We start from the raw sequence: 27,168 nt of genomic DNA on the forward strand, positions 1-27,168 counted from the left end.
TGAAGGGGGAAGACTCAGTGGGCGGTGGATGAGGCTGGTCCTGTCTGCCTGCAGGGGAACATGAGGGGCTGGGCTGGACACGTGGTGGACCCAGCCCAAGTTCACTTCCCTTGGAAGAGTGGCGATGTGGAAACTACACTCATGTGCAGTTATATGGGTGACCAAGGCAAGCCAAGCTGAGTCCTATCGGCCATTCCAGGCCCTGGGGGGGGAGGGCGGGGGCGGGGTGGAGAGAGGCCTCCAGGTGATGGGGAAGTTTCTGAGGCTTCATGTGATGAATTGAGTGACCACATAGATGCTCACAGCTTCCCTTGGCTGGTTTACCATTCAGAATATTGCCAACCGCTCAGGGACTTAGGACATTATATATTTTTTTGTGTTTATTCTTAACACGTTAATTTATACCCAAAAGTAATTGCTGAGGACAGAAGCACCAAGAATGTCAAAATGAAAGGTTCAAGTTAATAATAAGCCCTGAATAGGTGATAATTCTGCAAAATCATCCAGAGATCCCTCCTCACCTGATGGAAGTTGCATTAATTATCATTAATGACATGAAGTGCTGCACAACCCTCAAAAAACTGCATTTCTGCCCTGGCTGGTGTAGCTCAGTGGATTGAGCACAGGCCTGCAAACCAAAGGATTGCTGGTTCGATTCCCAGTCAGGGCACATGCCTGGGTTGCAGGCCAGTTCCAGCGGGGGATGCACAAGAGGCAACCATACATTGATATTTCTTTTTCCCTTCCCCTCTAAAGACAAATAAAATATATTTTTTAAAAACCCTGCATTTTTTTACATTCAGATATACTGATTTCCTACTTAAAAGGCCCACTGTTTATTTTTGTTGGAGCATTGCTTAACTTTTTTTGTATTTTAAATATTTTACTTTTATTGTATTAGTCACAATTTTTGCTCTTTGCATTGCTGAATTTTAAAATAACCCTTATTTAGATTTGGAAATAGACAATAAAACTGGCTTAATGATTTTACAAAATCATAAATTTTATTTTTGTAATTGGAATTTTGTTTCTAAATTAGATGAGGCTTCAGGCTGCTATTTGCAAGCCACTGTCTAAAAACTAACACATTATTAACTCGGGGTGGTGAACACACAAAACAGTGTGCCGATATAGTGTAGAACTGTACACCTAAAACCCTGCAACTTCAGTAACCAGTGTCATCCCAGTAAGTTCAATAAAAAAAATTTTTTTAAATTAACGCATTATGAGTGATAATTTTTACTTCTAATAAGTGAAAATAACATCATCACTCCGGTCTCTCCTAAACGTTGGTCATTCAAGTTCTCAAATCATCTTGATACACTACATAAGGATAAGTAAATGTAGCCTCTGGTCATTCAAGTTCTCAAATCATCTTGATACACTACATAAGGATAAGTAAATGTAGCCTCGGCTGGTGTAGCTCAGTGGATTGAGTGTGGGCCTGCAGACTCCCACATGCCTGGGCCAGGGCCCCAGTAGGGGGTGTATGAGGCAACCATAAATAGATGTTTCTCTCCCTCTCTTCCCCTCTAAAAAGTTTACTTAAAAAAAAAAAAAAAAGAGTAAGCAAATGCAAGTAATAATGGGCTGTAAGAAATTTTGTAACATCAAGGAGAGAGGAGCCACGACTGCCGAAGAAATAAGAATGAGGGTGGTGTCGACCTCCATCACTGGAGGCGTGGCCTGCACACTGTTCCTGGGCCGTGGCTAAGGAAGCCCAGGAATGGAGGGCACTTAGAAACTTCCTTATCAATTTGGCATTGGCACATCCAACCTTATGTTGCTCAAATCCTGTAATTAACTTCGGGATTGTACTAAGAAGGCTGTTGATCATTTTGTTTGTAACAATTCAGTTGTATTCAGTTCGCAAGACAACTGGCCCATTCATGGACTGGAAATAAAAGACCTCCACTGTGAAGAGTTTGAGAATCCTTGGTGTAAAATTAACATTCAAGATTGGGGAATATATGCCCTGACTGGTGTAGCTCAGTGGATTGACCACAGGCCTGTGAACCAGAGGATCGCAGTTCAATTCCCAGTCAGGGCACATGCCTGGGTTGCAGGCTGGTTGGTTCCCTGCAGGCCAGTTCCCAGCAGGGGATGCACTAGAGGCAACCATACATTAAAAAAAAAAAAAAAAAGATTGGGGAATATAGTGATTAATTCTGCCAGCTGCTGTGAGAAGCCAAGGAAATGGAGTTTCTTGCAGTGCCTGAACTTGGCAGGCACGACAAGGTTGACCTTCGGACGTGCACTTGTGGAAGATTGAGGAGGAAGCCCGGTGTGCGAGGCGGCCGCCCCAGTACAGCATGTTGGGGGAACCCGGGTCTGAAGGCCGTGCCACAGCTGATCAACCGGGAAACCACAGGCAAATGCTTCCAGTTTTGGTCCCCCCCCCTTGTAAATCAGAGATACCACTTACCTTGACTGCTCTAAGGATGAAATGGGACTAAACTAAATGCCAAGTACGGTGTTTTGAAATTGTAATCATTAAGTCCCTACGTTGTAACTGCTGATTCAGCATGTGGCTCCCAACCCCTCCCGGGCAGGAGGGACAAGGGTCTGAAGAACTGGGACACAGAGGGGACCAGACCATCGACCTGTGCTGCTTTGATGTGCAGTTTCTACTGCATCCAGTGCCCAGAAGGCACAAGTATTTGTCAAACTAAGGGCTGCCTTCATTTTACTGAAAATGCTACCCGTTGACAGTAGGAAGGCAAGGGCAGGGGAAGGAAGCGAGTTAGTGTACCTGCATCTACATAAAAACAAAATAAAACCTCAAGAGGGCAAATTTATCATCAGAAATGGGCCTCCCCTTAAACAATTCTTCCTTGTTAATTCAGTTTTATGTTTTAGATTATGTGCACTGTTAACGAAGACTAAGGCGTAGGTACAGCCTTGTGGAAGCCAAGTTTTTAAGTATTTACTAAGGGTAGTAAGTTCTGATTAAAATAACTTACTACAGAGCACGTCTTATCGAAAACCTAAGGCTGCTTATGGACACTTGCTATGGAAAAGGGGAGGGGGGCAAGGTAAGTCATGGATTGGATTAATACTTTCATCAGGAAATACCAGTTCTGCTTCCATTTCATCTGCTTAATAAAGTTTGATGGGCTTTGCAATTGGCTGCTGTGCAGCCAGAGAGCAGACTCGGAAATTCTGTGGCCAGCACTATTAACAATGACTACAGACTCCCCAAATCACTCCTCCTCCTCCTCCTCCTCCCAGATCTTTGGCAGTAGTATTTGCTTCACCTCCCCCGACTCCACCAACCCTTTAAAAACAAGAATCTGCATGTCCACAAAAGTTAGCGGGAGGTAAGCATTACTTACCGTGCGTGGTAGCAGGAAGGGAGTAGCATGGTAGTTTTGAGCCAATGAGAAAATTGGAAGAGCTGTCACTGCCGAGAGTGACAGGGTGGCCTTGAGAATTGGCTAAAACCTGCACTTCCGCTGCCTTTTCTAAGACACAAAGAAAGGAAGCTTCCCCAAACACAAACCTACCCCCAGTTATGCCTAGTCTAGTCTCCCCACCAGCAACTGACGAGTCCCCTGCTCCTTTCTGGACACCAAGAAACGAAACATGGAAGTCTCTCTCCCCTACTCAGGTCCCCAACATTTCTAACCACGCCTCTGAGGCTCTCCAGCATCGCTGGGGGCACTCGTGGTCCTCAGGATGACCCATCGATAGCAGCTTAAGGCAGAACTGTGACATTTCCAGAAGGGAGCAGCTGGTCCGTGCTTCTGCAGAAAGCCTACTCAGGGGATCTACAGCAAGTCACCATGACTACGAGCCATAATGCAGAAACGTTTTCAACAGCATGTTCTTAAATACACGTTCAAGTCAACGAGCAGTATTTCCATAAAAAGTACTACAGAAAGGTCACTGAGGGCCTTCCACAGAAGCGCAAAAGGGGTTTTATTTTACACATGAAAATTTCACGTAACAGAATTGGAAAGAGAAATAGCCTTTCGATACAGCACGGGACCTACCTGTTCCTGGCAGGTAGGAAGCAGCTGCAAGTACAAGCGCATGCAGCGCCTACGGTGGCCTGAGAGTTAGTCCTGCAAACTCGGAAACACAGAACCGCCTGACGATCCCAGCTGGTACGGCTTCCTCTTTCTTTCTCAGCAGGCTGGATGCCTTAAGGAAAGGTGCACTTTTCTCAATGAAACTATATCCACAGCAATCTGACTCACGGATGAACCGATCAAAGAGTCATTGAGAGAAAGAAACAGCAGGCACATTTCAAACGGCTCATTACGTACGACAGAAAGACGACGTATGGGTTTTTAAAATTGTTTTATTTGGGAAAAGTGCTTCTTACAAAAGGGCAGCTGTAAAATTCAGAGACAACTGTTAACAACGACTTGTTTTTCCTTAAAGTAAAAGAACGGGAGGGACCCTAGGAGTCAGAGCAGTAGCTGGGACAACTCAGGAGCACCTCCAAGCGATTTTCAGGGAACAGAGCGACCTGAGGTGTGAAACTTTCCAATCGAGGAATTGTAACAGTTTAGCTTGTCTCGTGGATTACCTCCCCCCATTTGACTCCACTACAAGAAACACCTTAAAACATAGTTTGGAATATCATCTGTCTGCCTGCCAAACACAAGGATGGAATGAGGCCAATACCCACAAAACAAACACAAAACCCCACAACAAAACTCCTCGAACGAGGACAAAGGTTTGTCGGAAAGCGCTTGAACCAGAAAGGCGGAAAGGCATTAAGCATTATACGCAACTGTGTGTATCCCAGGCCCAGTTTGTGTTAATAGGTGGGATAACCAGGCAGTTTTAACCCCTGTGGCTGAGCCCGCTTATTTAGACAGACGAAACCAGCACTGCCCTCCTGACAGCCACTGACACACTGCTGTGCACTGCACCACACGGCCGGAACCGCGACCGCAAGTCTCTGCAGAGGGCCACGAACACGCTCGCTCTCACACGTGCCGAGTCACGCGGCTCTTGGGAGTCAACTTCCAACTCTGCATTTCTTTTCTATGTGTCCTTACCGATTTTCCTAGCATACTATAAACACAGTAAAAGAAAAAAAGATCTCAAAACACATTCACACCTGGTTATGGTTACCCAGTAGTTTATTACTTGTGTGCAATGAAACCAGAGACCCAAACCACAGAACAAGTGCACAGGGCGTGCGGGGTGGGGAACCGCAGGGAAGGGAACAGACATAAACACACGGGTGGGAGACGGCCCCGGAAACCTCAAGTACCCGCCTTCTCAGGCTGTGGCCAAAGGCCACTCGCCACAGTCCAGATCCTTCACCCGTCACCCCTATTCTTGGACACCAGAGCAGGGCCAGCGGTGAGACTTCGGAACCCGGGGTCCTCAGAGTGAGTGTGGGCGGGCCCACCGACAGCGCCCTCCCGCTGCGTGGGAATCTGGCCAAAAACAGATGCGAAAAACCTACGCTGTCTGACAGTGAAATTCAAGTTATGGAAAAAACTAACTTTAAGGTTTATTTTTGTAACTTTTCCAACCAGAGAAAACAACATACTCCTTGGGGAAAGGTGAGGGGAACTGAGAAGACAGGCCCTGGGTAAAAGTTATTCCGACAGCACCTGGAGTGGCTAGGCCTGCCCGGCAGAGAACCGCGGGCCCCGCCCCGCTGCCCGGGGACAGCCCGTCCGGGGCTCGGCGGGCCCCTCCACACGCCGCACGCAGCTGCTATAGGTCCGAGTCATAAAAGTCTTCCAGCTCATCCTGAAACAAGTCCCACTCGTCTTCAGAGTCTGTCAGGTCGTCGTCCCCACCTGCAGCCAAAAGCATAAGCAACATCTCGCCCAGCTCAAAGGTGACAACCTCCTCTTCATCGTGGTCAAAGGGGCTGCTGTTCTCTCTTTCCTCAATGAGCTCCCAGAAGTGGTTCCTTCGTTGGGCCTGTAAGAAACAAGGCCGTGATAGGGAGGGCACTGTCGAGCCGTATCTTCTAGTCTCTTGTTTCTAGGGCAACACGGCCAGCACACCAGAGGGCGGACGAACCGGACTTCTCATTTAGGGTGTCCACTTTACCAACTCCTGCCCTTGGGTTACTCGAGGCAAAAAGGTTTAGGCTAGAGCTTTAAGCATTCTAGTTTTTCCTCTCACATCCCTCCCAGTTCTCTGAGGTTGGTTTCCTGCTTTGGTACTCTAGTCTCGCTCCCAGACCTGAGCGTTAATCTTCTCCTTCCCCTACACCCCGATCTGTGTGGGACTCAACGGGCAGTGTGGTATTTCCCCTTCTTTAAAAAAACAGTGAGAGTTACCCGGTATCTGCTTGATGTTCCCACTTTCTGTCTCTGTGGCTCCTCTCTACGGCCATCAGGGTACGCATGCTTGTAAAAACAGTTCCCTCCAAATGGGCAGCTCCCACGTCCTTCATCAAAATACCTGCACGCCTTGTTGCTGGAAAGGAAAATACCGCAACCCTTATTCACAGTGGATTTCAGGTGTGCGTGTGCCTAGCATCCAGGGTTTCCCCAAGCAGGGAGGGGCAGAACCGGTGTGTCAGTTTACAGCCCTCCCCACGGTGTGTTCTTAAAGGTCTGTGTGCTACTGCGTGAAACGCCAACTAGAATCTGATACTCTGACCCAGGCCGGGCTGCTTAGCAGCTCCACCACCGCAGATCCAGCAGAGAGGAAACCTTCTAGAAAGCCCGCACGCCAAGAATACAGGACAACCTGTGACATGGACTCGGAACAAGGCAGGGTCCCGGGCACGGGGCCGCAGCCGCCAGCAATACAGGCTTCATTATAACGCAGTCCCTCGGCAGGAACCCCAGGGACCGTGTTATAGCGAGACACGTAATGGTGTTACGGAGGGCAACAAAATACACTGCGCTGGGAAGTAAAAGAAAGGGTAGGAAGGAGGTAGGAGTGTATAGTGCAGCACTGTTCTTTTCAAAGTGAACCCAAGCTCCGCTGGGATCATAGCCTAAGAAAAGGCTGCAGTGCTCATACCTCATTGCCTCCTTGTATTTCTGAATGAGTTTCTGCTTCTCTTCTTTCTCCTCCACCCAGTACTCACTTGGAATGACAAAGTTAGATGTGATCCGGCATTCGGGGCAGGACCTGGGAAACAATGAACAGGCTGCAATGCACATTCCCCTCCCTGGGCCCACTCTTCAAGGACACACCCTGGTGTTGTCCCCAACCGAAAGGCAAGTGGGCAGCTCCTGAAAGGGCTCCAAACCCTGCCACACAACTGGCCACTCTTCCGAGGCAAGACAAACCCCTTTATATATATAGATACGTTCATATACATATATATTCAATTCAATGGCTAGCCAGTTCATTAAAACTAGGACTTAAAAAAAAAAGAACAAAAGAAGACATTTCACACAGACTCCTTTTTCTTTCGTTGAAATAAATTTATTTCTTGTGACTTCGCTCTGTTTCGGTTATGTCGTTTTTGTTCAGTTATGAGGACAATCTGTAAGGATGGCGGGCCGTTGGCTAGCTTAATGGATGGAATAGGAAAGTGGAAGGTGTAAAACGCCAGGGAACATACACATTCAGAGCCAGGTAAGTGTGTGCACCGAGAGCCCAAACAGGCTAATCCGCTCGACAATCTCCTCGGAAAAAGCACGAAGATTCTACTGACCGATACATAGGGTTTCCTCATCCAAATAAAAGTAGAGATAAACCAACTAACCTAGAAGCTAGCTGAAATACAAAGAAGAAATCCCAATCAGAAGAATACCCCAGTTTCAAGGTAAAATGCATGCACTGAAATGCGGTCCATCTGGTTGAAAGCTGGCACAAGATACTAAATTCCTCCCCAAACAGAAAGCACAAACGAAGACTGGGGAGGAGTCTCACTTTATGATCTTGCTCTCAAACTGCTTGGCGCTCCTCCACTTGCGGATGCACTTGAGACAGTAGGTGTGGTTGCAGTTGGAGAGGATCCCGAAGCGGCGCTCGCTGGGGTTGGCCTTCTCGTAGACCACCTCCATGCAGATGCCGCACACCTTGTCCTTGCTGCGCTGCACGGCGAACGCGAGCTCCATGTCCTTCTCGTGGGCCTCGATGCAAGACTGTCAAAAGTGGAGAGGTGAGAAGCGTGGTCAGGTCACTGAGGGACACAGGACTTCACCTCGACAGTCAGTGACCCATGTCTAGAGAACCACACAGTCAACCAAAAAGAGGATGTTCCCAATTCGACATTAAGAGCAACTTTGGCCCAGGCTGGCATAGCTAGTGGACTGAGTGCAAACCTGTGAACTACAGGGTTGCCAGTCCAATTCCCATTCAAGACACATGCCAATGGGCTGTGGGCCTGGTCCTCAATTGGGGGAGTGCAAGAGGCAACCAATCAATGTATCTCTCTGGCACACTGATGTTTCTCTCCCTCCCTCTAAAAAAAATCACCGAACTTTGTCTATACTGTAGCCCAACCCCTGCTGAAATCCTCATTAAAACAAGTTGTTCTTGCCCTGGCTGGTGTAGCTCAGTGGATTGAGCACAGGTCTGTGAAGCAAAGGATCACCAGTTCAATTCCCAGTCAGGGCACATGCCTGGGTTACAGGCCAGGTTCCCCATAGGGGACACATGAGAGGCAACCACACATTGATGTTCCTCTCCCACTTTCTCCTTTCCTTCCCCTCTCTAAAAACTAAAAAACAAACAAACAAAACACCAAAATAAAAAACCAACAACAAAAAACAAAACAGTTCTTCGTGCAAAGTTTGATTTTTCTGGTTTCTAGATGGAAAATGCAATTAAGGTTAAGGCCGTAATTTATAACCTGTCAGCAAATAATTTATTAGGTGACAGTTATGTGCCAGGCTGAGATGTACTTCACATAATTCATGCATTTAAAACAATGAAATGGCCTTTGGTACACGCAGGGCTGTGCATCGCCATCATAGCACTAACAACATGTTTACAGTGTTGACATGGAAGGGGGGACTAAATGGTACTGGGAAAAAATACAGTAACGATTAAATTTAAAAACAAACCATTTTTATTACCCCAAAGAAAGACCGCATCGCATACCCGTGGTAGTCACTCATTCCCCCTGAACCTTAGCCCTCAGCATCTACCCATCTGGGATTTGGCTTACTCAAACGATTCCCATAAATGCATAACCCTGGTGACTGGCTTTGCTCACTCGGCACACACTCAATGGTACCTGTGCGGTAGAACATATCAGTAATCACTTCTCATTACTGCTGAGTAACGTTCCATTGCACAGATGGGCCAATCTACTCATCCATTCATCAGATGGCCATTTCAGTCAGTCCCACCTTGGGCTATTATGAGTAATGGTCCTATGGACATTCATGCACAAGTTTTTGTGCTGACACTGCACAGACTTTATTATTTTAATTGAGGTATAGCTGACATAACATTGTATCACAAACTTTACCTGCAAGAAACACGCTAACTGTAGGAAATGCAAAAAAAAAAAAAAACACACCTGCAATAGAAACCTCACCCACAATCCCACCTAACTACATTTTAGTGTATTTTACCTTTTCCTAAACTTTTAAAGAGGTAGGCATCACCAACCTCAATATACAGAGAAAAGACTTAAACTTTGCCAGTCCCAAACTGTGCTTCACTCCCCAACAACACAATGAATTTTAATTTAACGGAGATAATAATGATAACTAGCAACCTGCTCTATCCAGTAAGGAAAATATAGGGCTTCTAATACAATGTCTCCCCAACAACAACAGTAAAAACTTCACGCTGCAAATGGGCTTAAAGTTAAAGGCAAAGCCTGAAACCCTTGCCCGTTGCTCCTGGCAATGTAAGATGGGGCGGTCACTGTGGGGAAAGTTGGACCAGTGCTCAAAATGTGATGCTCACCCACCTACCATGACCCAGCAAAAGTCTACTTTAAGACACAGCAAAACACATGTACACAAAAACGTAGCAATATGAATATTCATGGCGTTAATAAATAACCAAAAGGTTTAACAATCCAAAGTCCATCAGCCAACGATGGAAAAACAGATTGAGGTCTACCCATGCGGTGGGTCATTCTTCAGCCTCGGAAAAAGAGATGCACTCCACGACATGAATGGACCTTCGCTGTACAAGGGACCTGGCCTGTTAAGCCAGGCAGCAAAGGCCACACCCGATTCCACTGACGTGAAAGGTCCTGATGAGGCAAATCCTCACCCACAGGAGATGGATTTCCTGTTGCCCGGGGCCAGAAAGGAGTACAAGGGGGAGTAATGGAGCCAACACGTATGAGGTTTCCTTGTTTTTCATCATCTCCATTTCCTCTCTTTCAATATTTATTTACTGATTTTATAGAGAGAGGAAAGGAAAACGAAAACATCAATTCCTTATCTCACTGCTGCATCCATTGGTTGGCTCTTACATGTGCCCTGACCGGGATCAAACCTACAGCCTTACCGTGGGGACAATGTTCTAACCAACTGAGCTACCACCTGACCAGGGCTGGGTATGAGGTTTCTTTTGGGGATGATGAAAATGCCCTAAATTTGGATAGAATGGTGATAATGGTCACACAACTCTGTAAATACATGAAACTGAAAACACAGCTGCTGGGGCAAGGTCCTTGGTTTCCTGATACAGCACCGAAGGCCAGGAAAGAAAACGCCCCCCCCCCCCCCCCCACTGTTAAGGGACCACTCAGTTCGCCAAATGGAAACACAGTCCTCACCCTACCAACAGAGCATCTCCCCGAGGACTCACTTTTATGTGCTGTGACCTCTGGGCCGCGTCCACGGGGTGGAGGGCCTGCAGCCCACACAGGTCACAGGGGTCTCCGTGGAGATACACACAGTTCTCGCCGTAGCGACACTCTCCGACTGCCGCGTAGGGGCACAGCTGCTGCTCCGTGTGCCCGGACGGTGGCTCCTTCTTCTCCGAGTCCTCCTTGGTCACTGAGGCCTGTGGGGGCGCTTCAGTGCCGGAGGGGGCAGCTGAAACGTTGGAGAGGGTGGGAAAGGTTCACCACGGGTAAGGCAGGGAACCTACCAGGTAACCGAGAACCTAACAGAACTTCAACGATCCTGTATTCATCTCCTTACTCCTGGAAGAAGTGAACTTCCTCTAAGGCTGACATTTCCAAGATTAGGCTTGTAAAAGGGGGAGGGGGGCATTTATGTAGTTCTTGTGCAACTATATGGATAAAAGGAGAGGCTTCAGTTTTCAACACTCTTAATTCAACACTACTGGGGTTTTAGAAGTGTCCTTCCCTCCACATGTAAGTCTCCGGTAATCCAAGGAAGATCAAGCCACATGTGAACACTTGGCTAACGACAGACTACTGTCTAGCCCTCTTACTTTTTTTGTCTTCTTCCAAATACTCACTACGGCCGCAGTAAGGCTGCCCGGGAACAAACTCGATGGCGTTCACCCAGTCTTCCGAACCTGCTCCTACAGCTGCAAAATTTGAACTTCTGGACTCAGCCTTGCCCGTACTCATTTCAACGGCCGGTCCCACCGCCGATGAGAGACTGGAGGAAGCAGCGGGGGGTGGTTTTGCAGTTAGGTTTGTAGTGGTCGCTTCTTCCTGTTTCAATGGTTTGCTATGTTCATATCTAAAAAGAAAATTGTACGAGTCAGTGGTCACCGTCTAACCCACACCCTCTGGGTGGGCTCTCCCTGCTCCTGTCCTTGGGCTCTGTTCAAACTGCTGGGCATACAAACCACCTGGGAAACTGCCCAAGGGCAGGCACCTAACTTCGAGTCTGGAGCGGAGCCCCCACGTGATGTGCACGCAGGGACCACATCTGGGCAGCAAAGTCAGAGACCAGGGGACATGATGCTTGGGACTGTGCGGCAACACCGGCTGGTTGATTAAAGCAACACTGGCATTCAAACTCAAGTAGAACTGTGGGACATCTTGACCAACATATTAATTAAAATAGGGAGCATTTACAAAAGACACAATATGTATTTTCTTTTCCTAATCCATCCATTTACCTAATGCAGCGATTTTCAACCTTTTTCCACCTCATGGTACACAAATAAATTACTAAAATTCTGTGGCATGCCAAAATAGATTTTTGCCAATCTGACAGTGACAAAGAAAACAGGTACGATTTCTATTCATTTACACTGGATGTCGACTGTTTCATTGGCTGCTGTTGTTTTATTTGACGGTCTAAGGGAAAAGAGGTCAGTGTTCCTGACTAACCAGTCAGGTACTACATGTTTTAAAAATCCCTAATACCAGTTGAAAAATTGCTGACCTAATAGCTTCCTTTTCCAAATTCTTGCCTCCCTTTCATCTGTAAAGTATCCACGTATAAGGAAAAACTATTTCTTTCAAGAAGCCACTTTCTGCCTGAGAAGAGCCTCAGAATTCTTGGAGCATTTTATGCTGAGCAACCCAGACTCAAGAAAGATGAGCGCAACGAGTGCGGGCAATTACGGCTTTGTCTGCGCCTAGAAAGTGGTGAGACCCAACAACTGCTGAGCTGGTGTTCACCACCTCAGATCGCCACACACCCACCTAGCTGCAAGTGACCTACTTTGCTTTGTGGGACGAGTAACGTGAGCACGCTGCTATCAACTACAAGGCTGGCAGTGTTTTAGCCCACGGCACGAGTCGTGCAAACTGTGGGACACGGGGAAGAGCAACTGGGGACATGCTTCCACTTTTACCATCTCCCTTCATCCAGGACTTGAGGGAAACCTCTGATCACCTTACGGGTGACACGGAAGGCGTAACTGCCAAACAAGCGGGACCCTAGGTCAGGTGTGAATCTAAAGCCGCTTTTTACAGTATGGCAGCCACTGACGCTTATGCCACAGTCAAAACTCATCTCCTCGGCCCTCGCACCAGCCACATTTCCCATGTTCAAGGCTACACGCAGGTCACGGTCACCACACTGGACAGCAGGACAGAGCACATTTCCATCGTCACGCACACTTCCGCCCCACTTTCCAAAATAATTCTCTGATTTGAAAGGGGATTCCAGAAAAATATTTTCATTTTCACACCTTAAGTTAGAAGAGACCTGGCCTTTGGAAAGACAGGCAAGTTTTGAAAGCACAGAGTATCAGTCAGCTAGAAAGTCCACCCCATAAATAAACTCGAGCCTATAGGTTTCCGTGTACGGAGAAGAATCTGCTGAAGAGCCTGTACCAACTCCCACACAATGGAGGAGTCAAATGTGGAGAAAGAAGGTCCCTGGCTATCAAACACAAATGTATCTTAAATATTAACTTTTTAAATTAAGAGGTCCTCACCCTGGCTGGGAAGCTCAGAGTGTTGTCCCCGCACACCAAGGCTGCGGGTTCCATTCCCAGTGGGAGACATACAAGAAGTGGGATACATTGATATCTCTCTCAAATCAATTTTTAAAAATACTTCCTCTGAAAAAGGATGTATGTTAAATGAAAGCAACTTTATTCTGAGAAATTATATTGAAGAAAAAAATAGACCATTAAAAATTTAGGCTAAAAAATTAAACAACATATATTCTCTAGTCTGCCTATTTAGGCAAAGCTACCGTATTTTTCTAACTATAAGATGCACCCCCTCAAATTTGGGGGAAAGGGGCTACACCTTATAGTCTGAATGTGACGGTGGAGCAGGTTCACGGGTTATTAAATATTTTACCATTTTTTTGCTTCAAAATTTTCCCCCTTTAAAACATAGGTATGTCTTATAGTCCTAAAAATACGGTATTCCCTTAGTGCAGCATAGATATACCTAAAATGTGTTTCTGAAGTGAAGATTTGTATACAACGCACTAGTAAAAGGACAAATAAGACAAATAAAGCAAGAAGACTTCCCATCAAGACGGCAGCCTAGGCAGACACGGTTCACCTCTGCACACTCACATACAAATTACCACTAAAATATATATCCATCACTCAGAACTACCAGAAATCGAGTTGAATGGAATTCCGACAACTACAGAACTAAAAAAACATAACCGTTCGGACTGGTAGGAGGGGTGCAAACACAGAATCAGCTGGTCTCTCACCCATGTGTGGGGGATAAAAATTCAGGAGGGGTATTTTGGGAGCCAGGAATCTCAGCCCCATGTGAGGCACCCCAGCCCTGGGTTCCAGTGCCAGGAAGAGAAATCCCAATTTCTGGCTGCAAAAACCAGCATGGACTGAGTCAGTAGAAGAAAATTCTGGAGCCCCAAGCAGTTCCTCCGAAAGAACCCACACATGAACTCACTCAGACTCATGCCCTGAGCTCCAGCACCAGGGCAGCAGCCCAAAGGGCGCCAGTGTTACACAGGGAGAATCTCAAGTGTCTGGCGGCTGGTGAGCAGAGGCCATTGTCCCTTTGCTAAACCCTCTCCACAGAGCCGGCAAGCTGGTGCCACATCTGAGACTCCATCAACCAAGCTAACACTGTTTAATGCCCTTGGAGATCCCCAGAGGCTCTGTCCCACCCAACTTATGAGCCCACTCCGGTGGCTTTTCCATAATAATGGCTGGTGTCTTTGCCCCCTAACTAAGTCCTCTCGAGTAAGCAACAGCTGGCCCCAGGCCCCAGCACTAGCAGCAGGCAGCCTAGACTCAGTTTGGCTTCGCCTGGGCGTCTCCAAGCCCAGCACAACTAGCAGCCATCTCAGATTGCTTTACAGCTCAGTCAGGATGGCCCTGGGGAAAACACAGGTGGAGGCTGACCTTGGCCTGTCCCACCCAGGAAACCCCAGGGCCAGCACACCCAGTGGACAGCTACAGACCATCTGGGAGCACCACCACCCTGCCCCTGCACAACTGATCCTCCATGGAGGGCAGAGGTGGGTGGTCAGTGGTTATGGCCAGTCCCTGCAGCTGAATGGCCTGGGTAAATCCTTCCCTTTGAGCTGCCAACAGCAACCACAGGAGGAGGGTGCACTCAACCCACAGAAAGGGCACACCATGAGCACACAGCCTGAGTGATACGGGAGGCAGTGCCACTGCACCCTACAGGACACCTACTACATTAGGCCACACTGCCAAGCAAGAGTCAAAGCAGCTCTACCTAATACACAGAAACCAACACAGGAAGGCTGCCAAAATGAGGAGACAACGAAACATGGCCCACGTGAAAGAACAGATCCAAACTCCAGAAAAAGAGCTGAAGGGAATGGAGCTACGCAATCTGTCAGATGCAGATTTCAAAACACCATTTACAAGGATGCTCAAGGAACTTAGTGAGGACCTCAGCAGCATAAAGACGACCCAGGAAGAAAGACAAAGGATACATGAATTGAAATGAAGACCAATTTACAATGAAACCAAAGTAGAATGGATGAAACTGAGAATCAAATCAGTAATTTGGAATCTAAGGAAGCAAAAAAAAAACAATCATGCAGAACAAGAAGAACCCCCCCCCAAAAAAATGAGGAGAGTATAAACAGCCTCTGGGACGACTTTAAGGGGTCGTCCTCATAAGGGTGCCAGAAGAAGAGAAAGAGCAAGAAATGGGAAATCTACCGGAAAACCCAGTGAAAGAAACCTTCCTAATTTGGTGAAGGAACCAGGCATCAAGTCCAGGAAGCAGAGTCCCAGTTCTGATGGATGCAAAGAGGCCACACCAAGACACACCACTATTACAAGGCCAAAGGTTGAAGATAAAGAAACACTCTTCCTGAACAATGGAGTGGGGGTTGCCCAGGGAGTGGGGGTTGTTGGGCCGAGGGGGCAAAGGCAGAAAAAGAGGACAACTGTAATAGCATCAGCAATAAAATAAAAAAAAAAATTAAAGGCAAGCAAGTAAGAAAGCAGGACTCCAATTCTGAAAGGTGTTGACTAAAAGCAGGTTTCAGGAGTCAAGTGCATGGTGATGGGGAGAACTAGACTAGGTGGCAGGCACACAGCGCAGTTTACAGGCACTGCACACTTGAAATTTGTGTGATGAACCAATGGTGCTGCGATACATTTGATTTAAAACCTGGTCCTGTAAAGCAGGGACTCCTCAAAGAGCTGGGGTTGCCGAGGCCCTTGGGCCAAATCCCAACTCCAGCTGTAAGTGGATTTGACAGTTGAATTTTTCCAATAGTTTTCTTTACTGTTATTGTGGACACTATCACAAATGTCTCCATTTCCCCCTCCCCCTGGTTCTGATATTTTAAATGGTTGGGGGTTAAGATCATTTGATGACACAAAAATTACATGAAATTCAAATTTTTGTACCGCCAAATAGTTTTGTTCTGGTCCTAGCTGATGTATCAGCTTATAGGCCTTATCTATGGCTCCTCCTGTGCTGGGAGAGGCCCCAGGGCTGCAGAGCTGCAAGTCTTTCTTTTCTGGTCCTGTAGACAAGTCTGCCCACCACGCTGCAGGGGACTCTGACATCTCTGGGACTCGCTGTCCAGGACAACGGCTCTGTTACAGTTATTATTTTAATGGATCACCACAGAATCACTCACCCTTTCAGTCAAAGTGTTAAGTGACAAATTAACGCTGAGGAAACAAATATTGAGGTTTCATTTCAGAGGTCTTGCAAAACAAAACACAGAAAAACCCCTTGCTATATACAGTATCAATTTCTACCTAAGGACGTTTAAACAATGTTTCTTCTACCTCTAAGCAAGACACTTTTCTCTCTGGTTGGCTTGCAACTCCCCCTGCCCCAATCACTCAAAGGTCTGTCTGTATAAGGCTTAAAAAAAAGATTTTATTTACTTATTTTTGAGACAGGGAAAGGGAGGGAGAAAGAGATGGAGGGAAACACCGATGTACGAGAAAGACGGCAATCCACTGCCTGTCGCATACCCTTAACCGGGGACCTGGCCCATTATCCAGGCATGTGCCCTGACTGGGAATTGAACTGGCCACCTTTCAGCCCCCAGGCAGGCACACAATCCACTGAGCCATATACCAGCCAGGTGGCCTGTGACGTAGTCACAGGTGCAGGCAAACCCCTCCACAACAATCCTCAACCGAGACCATACAGCCCCTCCCCCCAAGGGGTGTGTCCAGAAACAAGTCTGAGAGTCCTAAGAGCATTTAGTGGGTGGGGACAAAGGATGCCAGAGGTCCTCCAGAGGTCCTATAAGGTTCACAACAGCCCAAAGAATCAATACCTGGCTCCCTAGGCGGCACCACCAGCATCATGAAATATTGGGTGGTACCACTTCTGAACTGTTGGAACTAGGATGCAGTCTTCCATTATAAACTACCCCTGGGCACTGGCCAGAGCTGTACAAAAAGATCCCTACAGATAAGAATGAAAAGCAGGTTCAGTCCCCAGGCATTAATTTTCTCACTCACTCACACACACACACACACACACACGCACACGCACAGTCACGTGGTGACGGAAACAGATCCGGGATCCCTCCCTCCCCTCCTCTATAATGAGGCTCCTAAGACCCCCTGCACCGCCTACCACCATGCTCCCCTCCCAGGAAGGGCACCAGCACTTGGGCCTCCCTGGCTCCTCCCCTTTACCCCAAGGTCAGATCAGTCACCCCCAAAGAGGGGCCGTATCCTCACTATAAAGAGAGAAGAAAGTAGTTCCTTAGGTTGCCCTCATCTGCCTAAATGCCAGTCACCCCCAAACAGAGCACCCACCATCTGTTCTCCCACCAAGGAGGGCCACTGAACAGGCCAGGCTCAGACAGGTTCTGCACCCACCCCCAAATGCCATCTGGGGCTGGCAAGGACTGTCTGCAACACAAGCTGATAACAGAGTCTAGGCCTTAGCTCAAATTTCTTCAATTTCACCTTTTTTAAATAAAAGGGTTTATTTATTTATTCTTAGACATAGGGGAGGGGAAGGGATGGAGAAAGAGGGTGAGAAACATCAATGTGTGGTTGCCTCCCTCGCACCCCCCTACTGGCTTGTGCCCTGACTGGGAATCAAACTGGTGACCCTTTGCTTCTCGGGCCGGCACTCAATCCACTGAGCCACACCAGCCAGGGCCAGTTTAACATTCTTTCCCACCCATCCCACCTATGTGGTCTAATCATGTGAGTAGCACCTCTGAAATAGGAACCTCGTCTGTAGCTGGCCATACTGCTCGTTCTGGCGGTCTGTTCTCCAGCCCCTCTGCCGGGCACCTGAGTCTCACACCTCCACTCTCGGAGACATTGGATTCCTCTCTCCTAGACGCACTTCACAAAGACTCTCCACTGTCCGCTCCCCGAAGTTAAGCTGACCCGGGAAAACCCGCGGAGACCGTCCCATTACGACGAACTGCCTGTTCACAGTAGAATGGAGCTCGAACAGTTTTTCCCTGCCTTTAATACGAGACTCCAAAAAGGCCTACAGGGATTTTTTTGAGAGTGTCATTTTTCTCCTTTCCAGCATAATATCAGTGAGAAAAAATTACTCAGCAAATTACTGACTATTAAACTCAGAGATCAGAAATTCCATTTCTAAGTTCCTACAGACCCATGAAAAGAACCTTCTTTTTCTCTATTCTTACCCGATTTCCTGGGAAAAGTGATGTGGGGTGACCACACATAATATCCCACTCACCAACCATTTCTGGTCTTGTAAGCACTCGAACCCGACACAACCTTTCCTGATAACGGGACACTAAATAGCAATGACACTGCCGGAAGGCCTGCCCGGTGTGCAGGTTTAAAAGGTCCCCGCTTCTTTGACACCCCTCCCTTCGAAAGGCGGAGGCCAGTGGGCTGTCCCTCTGGAACACGCCCACGACCTTCTTCCCTCTCAGGGTGCATCTCCTCCAGGGCTCACCCCTGAATGTCTCCAAAGCCCTCTTTTCTGACTTTCCCGTGAGCGGAGGGCAGCAGCCCCACCCGGCTCCCCTCTGTCACCGTGCCTCGGACTCCCCCAATAAGCCCGCACCTCCTCCCAGAGCGGAGCCCGGCCCAGGCGCTCTGTTCTACCCTGAGCCCCTCGCCCCTCCTTTGATTTCACTGTGCCTCTCCCTCCAAAAAAGGTGGAGCCCGATCCCGCTCCTCTTGCTGGATTTAGTGGCTTGCTTGTAATCAGCAATAGAGTGGAACCAGCAGAGCGTGATTTCTGAGACCGCTCATCTACGCCAGGTGGCTCTGTCCCGGCTAGCTCCCTCGTGTCACTTGCTCTGGGGAAAGCTGCCTGTCAAGCATGAGGCCACTATAGTGGCCATGGGGAAAAGTCCGAAAAGGTGAGGAACTAAACTCTCCCCCTGACGGTCACCTGGAAAGTGCCACTGCAGCCCTGGTCAAGACGGCGGGTGACTGCAGCTCTGGCCAAAATCTTGACCGCACACCTCCTTCGAGGCTGACCCAGAACCACCCAGCGAGGCCAGCCGCCCCCACATTCCAGGCCCCCGGAAACCACTCACCGTACTGTTTATAATCTGCCAACTTTTGGGATCATCTGTGTAGCATCAAGAAATGACTAGTACAACTAGATATTTTCTGAACTGGGAATAGAAAGAAAACTCTACCCAATTCTAAAGCAAGTTAACAGGCTCTTGGTACCAAGTAAATGAATAATAATACTAATTCTTCTTGGTTCTCCAACATTCTTGATACCAGAGACATTCTTGGGGCATTTTCTCTAAATCTTAGCTTATAATTAGTTTTGGGAGCTTGGGGAGCGTGTGTGTACGGTGTGGTAGGGGAAGCTTAGTTGGAACGAGAAGCCCTAATACACTACCTAGAGCCTGGGACCCATTTTCTCTCCATGACACATACGAACAGACGACAACTGAAAAGCCCTGTTTGGTCCACTAGGTGCTTCACTCTCGGTTTAAAAAGGAAACGCCATGTGCAAACACACTCACCACGCCTCATCGCTGGGTGTGTGCGCAGAACCTGCTCCCCAGGCAGCAACTGAACTTAGGATTGTACCATAAATTCATTTTGCAAAATGTAAAAATATATTCCCTCCAGTTGAGAGATATGTCTGCGCTAACATTCCTAACGAAGTCCTTTTCAAACCTCGAAACTTCATAAAGCTGCCGGGATTATGTATCCTCACCCCCACCTCCACCCCCACACAAAACCAACCCGTGCGCGCCCCTCACCTGCAGCGGTCTCCATAAATGCAGCACCCTCGCTGGAAATACTTGCATACGGCCCCGTACGGGCTGTCGGCGAGGTCGTGTGAGTAGCGGCAGTTGCCTCCTTCCTTGCACAGCCCGTGCATGAAATACCTGTGAGACAAAGAGCCACAAGGTGGGACGAGAACAGAGGAAAGGCAACACTCTCCAGACTCATGAGCAAAACACCCCACCAGTAATACACCAGCACTGGATACTCTACACAAAGACGCCCAATGAGCACAAAAAAAGGAGAATGAGACCATGACCCGGCCACCCATCTAGACTTAAACCGTGAGGCTGCCATTAACCTCGCCTCGCGAGGCTAAGTCTGACCACTGTCCTCCCGTTACAGTCCTGGTAGGGCACCTTCTTACTTTTCACTAACTTCAGCCATAACAGTAGCTCTGGCTATACAAAAGAAAAACAACGGAAGCTGGACAAGGTCAAGACCACTGTGTGTTTCACAATTTGATTCTTTCAAAACCACATGTGGCTCTGGCTGCTGTGGCTTAGTGGATTGCGTACTGGCCTGCAAAACCAAGGGGTTGCGGGTAAGATTCCCAGTCAGGGCACTTGTGTGGTTGCGGGTCAGGTCCCCACAGTGTGGGGCATGTGAGAGGCAACCCCACACTGATTTTTCTCTCTCCCTCCCTTCCCCTCTTAAAAAAAAAAAAGCCACATGTGAAAACACAAGCAAACTTTGCTGCTAAAGTAGACACAAAGGGATATCATTTTATGTTGTCTACTTAGCAGACCACTGTTCCCTTGCTTTAAAGGAGCACATGTGTACTAACTAGAAGTTTCCACAATCCAAGCATCGGAGCGTGACTCGGTAGTTCCTGGGTGGGCCAGGACCAGCAGCAGCTCCCTGGGACAGGGGGTAGGGGTGTTAAGGCAAGCAGCAACCTGCATATTTCTGTAAGTCGCTCTGCAGATTAGGGAAGTAACAAGGGCCTTTCAGTCTCTCTTGAGCAGGGTTATAAAGATTTAATTTTGGTAGGCAACACCTACCCAAATATGCACCTCCATTCAGCCGGTGTAGATAGAATATCAGTAAGCACATTCCACTTGCCCACTGATTGGAATGATACATAGAAAATAGATTCAGTCACCAAAGCAGCCTTAAAGAAGGCTGCCTCGGATTAAGATGCACATGGTCCTCTTCAGAGATTTCCTGAAAGTGACTGTTTTACTTACATGGATATTCACGGTAGGTAACATGGAAATAAAGACCAACATTCTGGTGGAAAGTTATTTTCAAGATCCTAAAATGCCCTAAGACTGCAGTCTATAACAAAATAAAAGAACAGGTAGGAATTCAAACTATAGTTCTAATCCCAATTGTTATTAGGTTTAACTGAACTGAATTTGGGTTGCAACTTTTACTTAACTACAGGACTCCATTCTGCAAGCCTTGCAGCTGTTTGGGAGCTGTGTCGCCCAGTTTCAGCTACACCACTGAACCGCCAGATAAATTAATTACTTGACTGCCTCCCTGAAGAGATTAACACTTAACAAAACAAGTCAGTGATAGTTACATTGTAACCACTGCCACACAATCATGCTTCTAAGTATTTACAAAAGTATCCGCAGTTGAAAACAGGGCATTCATTTAAAATTGTCCCTGTTTGAACAGTTGCTTTCTGCTGCCCCCAACCCCACTGGGGTGGGGGGAACACTTCCACTCTCCCATTCTAAACAAGTGTCTGTAACTTCACTGCTTCCTTGGGGCCATTTTCAAGCTAGAGATGCATGTGTTTTTAAGGCTGGATGAAATATCTACCCAGCACCCTGGCCAGCGTGGCTCAGTTGGTTGGTTGGGTGTCATCCCGCAAACCGCCAAGTCCCGTTTGTTTCAGGGCACATGCCTGGGTTGTGGGTTTGGTCCCTGGTCGGGAGGCACGCAAGAGGCAACCAACCCATCAGTGTTTCTCTTTCTCCTTCCCCCTCTCTTGAATAATGAAAGAAAAATAATATATATATATATCAAAAAACAAAATATGTGTGTATATCTATCTGCTGGGGGAGGAGAATACAAGGGGACTAAAGGGCAATAAAAATACAATAAAGATTAGACACACACACACACACACACACCCGCAGAGATCACTCTCAGGCACAACCCCTGGAATGTTAGGTTTGTCTCTAAGTCCAACTCTACCACAGTCTTGTTCATCCCACCACTGCACTTAGGCTGATGATGCTCTTCATGTCAAATCACATCTTCCAGGAATCGCTGCTGACAGCTGCCGACCTTAACCTTGTTTCTTCCATCAGTTGCTGCAAGGACCTCAACTCCCTAATACCTACACTCTCCCTTCCTGTTTTTTCAAGGCCTACCCCAGTGTTACTTTTGGTCGTCCACCATGGGTGTAAACTTCTCGAGCACCCAAAAGGAAAGAGTGAAATAGATTGGCTGGCCCAGGACAGTGTAGCTCGGCCTATGGTCACTTTTTGCCAAGAGCATAATACAGCACATGAAAGACAGGGGTGAACAGAGAGCAGGAGCAAACTTGGGGAGAAATGGGGCTAGATGCTACGGAAACGATTCTGTGGGGCGCTGTAGGCCAAGTTATCCTAGAGCAGTAAGAAACCACCGTAAGAATATTTCACCAGAAGTGCCAGAAATCAGATTTAAATTTTAAAACATGACATTAAAGAGACCTACACATCATGCCACAAGATTTTAAGTGACTGGAGTTTAGCCAAGAGAAGACAAAGGAATGACCTTTTCCAGCACATTCCTGACAGAATGAATACACGCAGGATGCTCCGTCACCAATCGGGCTGGACGTGAGCACTGCACCCAGAACCACCCAGCGATGCCTGAGGTTCCTGACGTCCACAGGGTCCACAGGAGCATCCCGGAAGGAGTCCCAGCAGGCACGAGGTCACCTGACCCTTCAGAACCAACAGAAACTAGAATACAAGCCCTAATTACTCACTGCCAAATGCCAACGGCTATTTCACAGGGCTCTTTGGTCCTCACGGTCAGGGTTTTAGGTTCCTGCCTTTTGTCTCACGGGGGACGCTCACAATGGTGGTACACACCCACAGGGGAAGACAGCCCTCATCACAGGAAAATCCCTTCTCGCCAACCCATCTCTGCGTAAGTCCGTAAGAGACTGACAAATTAGTGCAAGTTAGAACAGGAAAAAGAAAAAGGCAACCCACTTCAAGAATTTCTCCCCAAAATGAAAACAATAAAAATAAGTGCTTTTGTTTTTGTTTTCAAATGCCACCACCAAAAAGCTACTGTTCAAATTCTCCTAGAGAATCTGACCGAGCCATTGATTTTTGAAGTTCCTTCCACCTGGCCCTGACCTGCTCCGCTGGCTGGGCAGCGTCCCACAAAGTGAAAGGTCACAGGTCGATTCCTGGCTGGATTCCTGGTCGGGGCACACGCCTAGGTTGTGGGTTAGGTCCCTGGGCAGGACAAGTACAAAAGACCTGATATCTCTCTTCCTCTCTATAAAATAAATAATAAATACACAGTTTTTTCCACCTTTAAGATTCTATGACTTCAAGCATACACTGTCCAGTAATAAAGACAAATGCAACAGACAAGAATCCCCTTACTGCTGTACCCCCAGGAAACCTGAGCAGGGCCCCCCGGGACACATTACAAGAAACCCCAAGGGCGGTGCAGGAGGGCACAGTGGAACCAAGCTCCCTCACAGTGCCTCTGGGTGTCAGAATCTCTTTGGGAATTTACAGAAACTACAGAATATTAACTAACTTGGCTTTTAATCACTTAATCTGCTGTTCCATTTCTTACTTTGTTATTCGACTTTTTTCCTATGTATCCTGTTTCCCAAAGTAGTTTGTAAATTCCTGGTGGTTAAGAACCATGCTTCATTCCGCTTTCATCCGCAGTACCTCTGCACATTTGTTTAAAAACAAACAAACAAACAAAGAAACAAACAAACAACTGTACGAGACAGCCAGGCGTCTCGGCGAATCACTCAGTGACAGCGGCGCAGTGCTGCTCCCTGGCTGGATAGCCTTTTCAATGCCATCCCTTCAAAAACCGTATGGAATCGTGAGTAATGAATTTCAACTACAGATATCACAGAGCTTGGATGAAGACCTTCTGAAGAATTTCCTTCATTTTTAAGCTATATTAACTACACCTAAAATTACAATTTGCAAGTTGCAGCTCTAAGTTGTAATGTCTGAATCCCCACCACACACTCAAGGAAGCGAGAAACGACAGCCTTTCCCAGGACTCTTCTAATAAAGGGTATGAAAAATGACCGGGTGGGGGCAGCATAATACAGTTCCTTGGGAAAGGTTTTAGGTTTTTCTTAAGCTGCAGAAACAAAACACAATGAAATAGATCTGAGAGAATGAAACTAGGACCCCACAACACGGATGGACCCTGAGCAATTAAAAACAAACAGCCATCATCCAAATTACTTCTCACTTCTAAGAAGATTATACTCTAGGTGGAGAAAAGAGCCTTAGTCAAAAGGCTTCAAGGGGGCAAACAGGCACAAACTCTAGAACACATCGTTAGCCTGAATTTTCTTCACAGGAGGTTTAGCTAATCAAACGCACCGACAGCATTCCTAACACAGGGAACTTCTGCATTCCCTCTGACATCTGGCCCCCTCTCATCTTTGGCAGTTGTGCTTTTTTTTTACCGAGTTAACTGAAGGAGGGGTCCCAGTGAGTCCTTTGTCTCTGCTAGTTTACCAGTGTTCTTTCAGTAAACAAAAGCAGATGACTCATCAGGTGTGGATTTATCAACATGAATTCAGGTATTTCCTGAGTGTACCAGGTACTGAGGAAGCCCTGCTTTCAGAGAGCTCTAGTCTAGAATAAGTAAAGATACCGTATGTGGAACTCCTCTGTTCAGGAAAAAAATTATTTAAAGACCATGGTCCCTAGAAAAACTGAAAACAAAGTCAAGCATTAAAACCCAACATATCAACTTGCACGTGTAAAATATTAACAACGATCCAAAACAAAACCCTGCACATGTAAGCCTCTAAAGTATTTTTTCCCAAAATATCGGATTCCTCAGCTATGTAAAATACATAAATCAGTTGGTTCACAGGCAAGGAATTCCCACTGGTCTATGAACAATCTAGAACATTTCATTAACTCAAAGAGCCTAAAGGTAGGCAAAGAGCACTGACTAGTCTGGTTAGCTCTGTCCTGAATTCTGATGTTACTGGTGAGGAACCAGAAAAGGGGAAACACAACAGGGAAAAGTACCGGACAGCTGAGAAAGTGTAGGAAGTGACTATGAATTGTGTGCAGAGGTAGAGTTGGACTCAAGTTACAGACACAGAGAACAATAAGGATGTCAGGATGGCGATGGGGCTTTCTGGACTGTATTTAAACCAGAGAAAGGAAGGAAAGAGGCACTGCACGGGGTCCTTAGAGAGGCTGCCCATTCAAGGGAGATCACTTTCAGTGCACGGATGTAGCCAGGGACTGCAGGGTGAACGGCTGTCAAGCGGTTACACTAGCTTTTTTATTTTTAAAACTAGAACTTATAAACAACCGCAACATTGTAAAGAGAAATACAGATTCAAGTAATTAGTTACACGAAAGGGAATTTTTTAATTCTCATTTGGGGGACACAGCATTTGGGCACTTGATTTCATTCTTAGGATCTACCTAAAACAACGTTTGCCTTCTCCATCCCGTTACTGAAAATAAACGAAATTAAGCTTATCATTCATGCATTAACTAAGCCGCGTTAAAGACAGGGAGGGCTTCAGTACCTTTACGTTTATGCGTATAAATTATCCCACGTAGACAAATACCAGAATTTCACTTGGGTTTTTTTTTGCAAACGAAAGCTTCTACTTCTACTGATCACATTTAAAAAATGTAAGTATAATATCCAATTAAACGCCCTAACCTTATATGTGCAACTTGATCATTTTTAACATTGGGCACACACGTTCATATAACCGCCATTCACTGATCACTTATTCTTAAAAAACATTTTAATCTGACATAAAAAACCAAAACAAAAACCTCTCCCTCCGGGAGCGAGGTCTCTGACTCCCTTTAGGGGGTAGAGGCGTGGATTTCAAAAGACAAACATTTCGCCCGGCGAGGGGAAAATTTAAGGCGAACGGTAGGATCCCGGCCCGGCATTCCGTTCTAAGACAAAGCTCAGAACCGCCAACCTCGTTAAACATACAAAGAAGAAGTAACAAAAGCTACTTCTGGAGGCGGGGGTGGGGGGCGGAGACGCGAGCAGGCGTTACAAACGGATGACACGATTCAACTGCGGGGCTCCGCAGCAAGGCCACCTCGCCGGGACCCAAGCGGCGCTCCCGGCCCGGCAGGCTCCCGGGGAGGCCGGCGCCGAGCGACACCAGCCACCCGGTCTCGAGCTCGCAGAGCCGGAGGCAGGGGGCGAGGATCGGCGACAATGAAAGGAGGGAGGAGCCCCCTACCTCTCCCTCCGCGAGCCGAGCGGTGCGCCGGGCGCGGGGAGGGTGGCTCGGCAGCGGGGGCGCGCGCGCCGGGGGCTGACGCAGCGCGGGCGGCGAAACGCCGGGTACCCGCTTCCTCCGCGGCATCGGCCCCCCCTCCCGGCGCCGGTACGGGGCCCCACGACGTCTCACCTGCAGGTGACCTGTTTAGTCCAGCCGCCGCCGCCTCCCCCGCCCCCCGCCCCCGCGGACGGGGAGGTGACTGTGGGGACAGGGGTGGGGGAGCCCGCTGCCACCGCCGCCGCTGCCGCTCCTGATGGTTTGGCTGTTGTTCCGGGAGCTGCAGCCTCCGCCATTACTGTTTATCCCACACAGCAATGGCACCGGAACTTCCGGATCACATAGTTCCGGTCCGGCTGCGGGCAGGACAGGGCGGCGAGAGGAGGGGAAGGGAGAGGCAGGAGACTGAAGCGCCGGCTCGCTCCCCTCGGCACCGCGTCGCGTCTCCGGGCGCTCTCGCCGCTCGAACTGCGGGCCGGAGCCGGAGCGCCCGCGGCCCGCCCCCAGCGCTCTCTGATTGGTGGAGGAGGCCGCCGCCCGAGAGGGGCGGGGCGGAGCCGGGGCGCCGCCAGGTGGGCCCCACCCTCCGGTCCCTCCCCTCCCCCGCCCGGGCCCCACTCCGGAGAACCGAAGACCTAATTCCCAGAATGCTGACCCTGGCCCATGCTTCTCAGCCGAGGCTAAACCAGTGAAGTGGCTGGGAGCGAGCGGGGACTTAGGATCTGGATTTGAATTCAGACTTTCCCACGTAGCAGCTCTGCCAGTCTACTAGCAGTGTGAACTTGGGCTAGATACCCATGGTCTCTGAG

The 27,168-nt window shown here is 48.0% G+C and overlaps 1 protein-coding gene across 1 annotated transcript; it reads right to left on the minus strand.

Annotated features, from left to right (window-relative positions):
• Nucleotides 1-5,081: 5,081 nt before the first annotated feature.
• On the minus strand, nt 5,082-26,844 carry MKRN1 (makorin ring finger protein 1). The gene is made up of 8 exons (XM_037138816.2): nt 26,492-26,844; nt 19,878-20,006; nt 11,296-11,525; nt 10,675-10,904; nt 7,822-8,036; nt 6,961-7,071; nt 6,267-6,405; nt 5,082-5,901 (listed from the first exon to the last, which is right to left on the minus strand). The coding sequence occupies exons 1-8, from the start codon at nt 26,653-26,655 to the stop codon at nt 5,689-5,691; spliced, it is 1,431 nt and encodes a 476-aa protein (XP_036994711.1). The 5' UTR covers nt 26,656-26,844; the 3' UTR covers nt 5,082-5,688.
• Between the last annotated feature and the right edge of the window lie 324 nt (nt 26,845-27,168).

The sequence above is a fragment of the Artibeus jamaicensis genome, unplaced genomic scaffold (assembly GCF_021234435.1).
Source record: "Artibeus jamaicensis isolate MK-2021 breed Jamaican fruit bat unplaced genomic scaffold, CSHL_Jam_final scaffold_2172, whole genome shotgun sequence".
Taxonomy (NCBI): domain Eukaryota; kingdom Metazoa; phylum Chordata; class Mammalia; order Chiroptera; family Phyllostomidae; genus Artibeus; species Artibeus jamaicensis.

Coding starts and splice junctions, on each gene's coding strand:
- MKRN1 (XM_037138816.2), bottom strand. CDS start 26,655: ATGGCGGAGGCTGCAGCTCCCGGAACAACAGCCAAACCATCAGGAGCG. Junction 11,526..19,877: donor ATTTATGGAGACCGCTGCAG/GTGAGGGGCGCG, acceptor TTTTCTTTTTAG/ATATGAACATAGCAAACCAT. Junction 10,905..11,295: donor GCAGCCTTACTGCGGCCGTA/GTGAGTATTTGG, acceptor CCAACGTTTCAG/CTGCCCCCTCCGGCACTGAA.